Source organism: Microtus ochrogaster, chromosome 10 (assembly GCF_000317375.1).
Source record: "Microtus ochrogaster isolate Prairie Vole_2 chromosome 10, MicOch1.0, whole genome shotgun sequence".
NCBI lineage: Eukaryota > Metazoa > Chordata > Mammalia > Rodentia > Cricetidae > Microtus > Microtus ochrogaster.
In genome coordinates, this window is record NC_022016.1 from 43,292,654 (window position 1) to 43,296,341 (window position 3,688).

The 3,688-nt window shown below is 52.4% G+C and overlaps 1 protein-coding gene across 1 annotated transcript in view; it reads left to right on the forward strand.

Annotated features, from left to right (window-relative positions):
- The window catches only part of Fblim1 (filamin binding LIM protein 1), a 19,794-nt gene that overhangs the window by 6,341 nt on the left and 9,765 nt on the right, over positions 1-3,688 (forward strand). The window contains exons 3-4 of the mRNA XM_026782269.1: positions 587-787; positions 2,812-2,990. Coding sequence (XP_026638070.1) covers positions 587-787; positions 2,812-2,990 — 380 coding nt within the window. The remainder of the gene's footprint in view (positions 1-586; positions 788-2,811; positions 2,991-3,688) is intronic.

Genomic DNA, 3,688 nt, shown 5'->3' on the forward strand with positions numbered 1-3,688 from the left:
GCATTACCCTCGGAGTCCAGGAGGGGGCAGTGGATCCCTGGAGTTACAGGCAGTTGTGAGCTGACTGATGGGGGTGAGAGGACTGAACGCAGGTCCTCTGTAAGGCAGTGTGTGTTCTTGATCGACGAGCCATCTCATCTCCTCTCTCAGAATTCTTGTGACTTCCGTTCTTACATATAGACCTTGGATCGGGATCATCTGGGTGTTGGCGTCGTCACCAAGACCCCCTCCACTCTCTAGGAGATGAGAAGCTATATCCCACGGAGGCTTTGTCTGTTTTTTGGCAGGCCGTGTAGCCCAGGCTGGGCTGGTATTAAAGTTGTGCAGATCTCTGTAAGTTTGAGGCCAGCCTGGTCTACATAGTTCCAGGACAACCAGGGCTACATAGTGAGACCCTGTCCTGAAGACGGCGACGACAAAAATGTGTGCGTCATGGGGCCCAACATAATACTGTGTCAAGCGCTGTTCACCGTCCTTCCTGGTGCTCATCATGACTTTCCATATGTATCAGTTGAGGAGGACTTCGAGGCTGGGCCCTGGGCACACTGGGCATCGTATTCTGGGCGGTGATTGGGTACTGCCCTAGCTGGTGACTGCCTGTGTTTCCCCTCCCTCAGATGTCTGCGGCTTCTGTCACAAGCCCGTGTCCCCTCGAGAACTGGCCGTCGAGGCCATGAAGAGGCAGTACCATGCCCAGTGCTTCACCTGCCGCACCTGCCGCCGCCAGCTCGCTGGGCAGAAATTCTATCAGAAAGACGGGCGCCCCCTGTGCGAGCCCTGCTACGAGGTACGCCCCTGTATGCAACCCCAAAGTCAGGTTCCACACGCGGACCTCGGCCGCCGATATTTCTTTCCTTCCGGAATTCCTAAGAGAATGGGCGCTGTGGACCCAGCTTGAGAGTCAGAATGGAGAAAACGGACCGGAGCGGGACTCGGTTCCTGTGGCTGCTATGATCCTTGTGTCCACTTCCCAGCAACGAAAAAAAGGTTTATTTGGTTGAGAGATTCCAGCTCGTAGCAAGATGACCTTGCCAACTGGAGCCCGTGGTGAGGCAGTGCACCCTGGCAGGAGACTCTAGCAGTGTGAATGGACTCCCTGCATGGCCAGCGAACTAGAGGAAGGGACTAAGCCACATCCCCAGGAACACAGACTTCTTTAGGCCCCTCCTCCTAAGACCCCCAACAGCTCCCAACAGCGCCCCCTGGAGCTCAGGCCTGGTTGATTGATGCAGCGCTTTTAATATGCAAGTGAACACACTTCTTATAGTTATCAGGGTCATTAGATCCAAATGAGGATGCCTCCTGTCTCGCTCTGTAGGCTCTCGGGGAGGAGGCATTTCCTTGCCTTTTCCGGGTTCTTTTCCGCGTTTTGTCTGTTTGTTTTTTCAAGACAGGGTGTCTCTGTGTAATAGCCCAACTGTTCTGGAACTCTCAAGTCCCAGACCAGGCTGGACTCAAACTCATAGAGATCCACCTGCCTCTGCCTCCCAAGAGCTGGGATTAAAGGCTTGCACCACCATACCTGGCCTCTTTTGGGGGGTTTTGAGACTACAACATAGGGTGATCTTCCGCTCCTGACCCTCCTTCCTCCACTTCTGAATAATAAGTCAGCTATGGTAGTGTTCACATGTTCCCAACATTCAGGAACCTGAGGCAGGAGGATGAAGAGTTCAAAGAGCCTGAGCTACAAAGCGAGACCGTGTCTCAAAATAATAATAATAATAATAAGCAAAGAATTTAGATACCAATAATCAATAGTTGTGTTGATCACTTAAGAATTTGTTAACTCATTCCCCCCCCCCGAAAAAAAAAGAGAGAGCTGGGCGTGGTGTTGCACGCCTTTAATCCCAGTACTCGGGAGGCAGAGGTCGGTGGGTTTCTGTGAGTTTAAGGCCAGCCTGGTCTACAAAGAGAGTTCCGGGACAGCCGGAGCTACACAGTGAAACCCTGTCTCAGAAAAAACAAACAAACAAAAAGAATTTGTTAAGAAGGCTGAGTATGAGTTCGAGACCAGCCTGGTCTACAGAGCTAGTTCCAGGATAGGCTCCAAAGCCACAGAGAAACCCTGTCTCGAAAAAAAAAAAAAAAAAAAAAAAAAAAAAAAAAAAAAAAAGAAGAAGGCTGAGTATGAAGCAAACACCTGAGATCTAAATACTGGGTGGAGGCAGGAGGTTCAAGAGTTCCAGGTCATCCTTAGCTATATAGTGATTCTTTAGTTCAACCTGGGTGACATGACATCCTGTCTCAAAAGTAACCAAGAAAAGGGGGTGAGAGCCTTTTGAAAAATTGTTAAGGGAGTTCTCAGACTGAGCATGTGGTTTGGTGGCAGTGTGCTTACCCGGCACTCACAAGGCCCCAGATTCAATCCCTGGTACTGAAAGAAGGAAGGGAAAGAGGACGGGAGAGATGAAGACAAGGAAGGGGCTAGAGACCCCTCCTGTCTCGGGGTAGGCGTGTTTGAGGGGGCTAGAGACCCCTCCTGTCTCAGGGTAAGTATGTGTGGGGGCTAGAGACCCCTCCTGTCTCTGGGTAGGCGTGTTTGAAGGGACTAGAGACCCCTCCTGTCTCAGGGAAGGTGTGGGGGGGGCTAGAGACCCCTCTTGTCTCTGGGTAGGTGTGGGGGGGCTAGAGACCCCTCCTGTCTCTGGGTAGGTGTGGGGGGGCTAGAGACCCTTCCTGTCTCAGGGTAGGTGGGGGGGGGCGGCTAGAGACCCCTCTTGTCTCTGGGTAGGTGTGAAGGGGCTAGAGACCCCTCCTGTCTCTGGGTAGGCATGTTTGTGGGTTGGCTCAGACAGTGGCTCTCTGACCCAGGACACTCTGGAGAAGTGTGGCAAGTGTGGAGAGGTGGTCCGAGACTGCATCATCCGCGCCATGGGCAAAGCCTTCCACCCACCCTGCTTCACCTGTGTTACCTGTGCCCGGTGCATCGGGGATGAGAGCTTCGCGTTGGACAACCAGAACCAGGTGTACTGCGTGACTGACTTCTACAGGTGGGAGAGAAGATTTGGGGCTGGGGCAGTGGGGAAAACCAGGCAGGACTAGGGGTCGGGCCAGTACTTGTACAGCTTCTGTGCCGAGAGACGCCATCTTCCTGTTAGGTTCCCCATACGGTCCGTGGGGCATCTGCTGGAAGCCTCTGAGTCCCTGCGCTCGTCAGGTTCATCGTCTGAGGTACTCCATGCAATCCTCACACTTTCTATGGTCAGGGAGCACAGTGAAAGAGTCCGTTTTAGCGGAAGTAGAAACTGAGGCACACAGTAACCAAGGTGCAATGAGGCTTCCGTTTAAGGACTTGAGTTGGGAGCTGGAGGTGTGACTCAGTTCGCAGAGTCCCTGCCTCGCCTGCATAAAGCCCAGAGGGGTTGGATTCCTAGCACCATGTAAACACACCATGGTGACACACACCTGGAATCCCAGCACTCCAGACCTAAAAGCAAGACGGTCAGAAACTTAAGGTCATCCTTGGCTATTCTAGCAAGTTCAAGGCTAGCCTGGCCTATATGACACCCTGTCTCAAGAAAATGAAAAGGATTTGACTTGTGTAGTAATAGGAGCCGTGGGCTGCTTCCCGCCACCCGGCAGCCATCACGGCTAGCTTTGCCCGAAATAATTACACGGACACTGTATTCTTTTAATCACTGCTTGTCCCATTTCTATCTAGCGTCTTCTAGGCTAACTCTTGCACCTG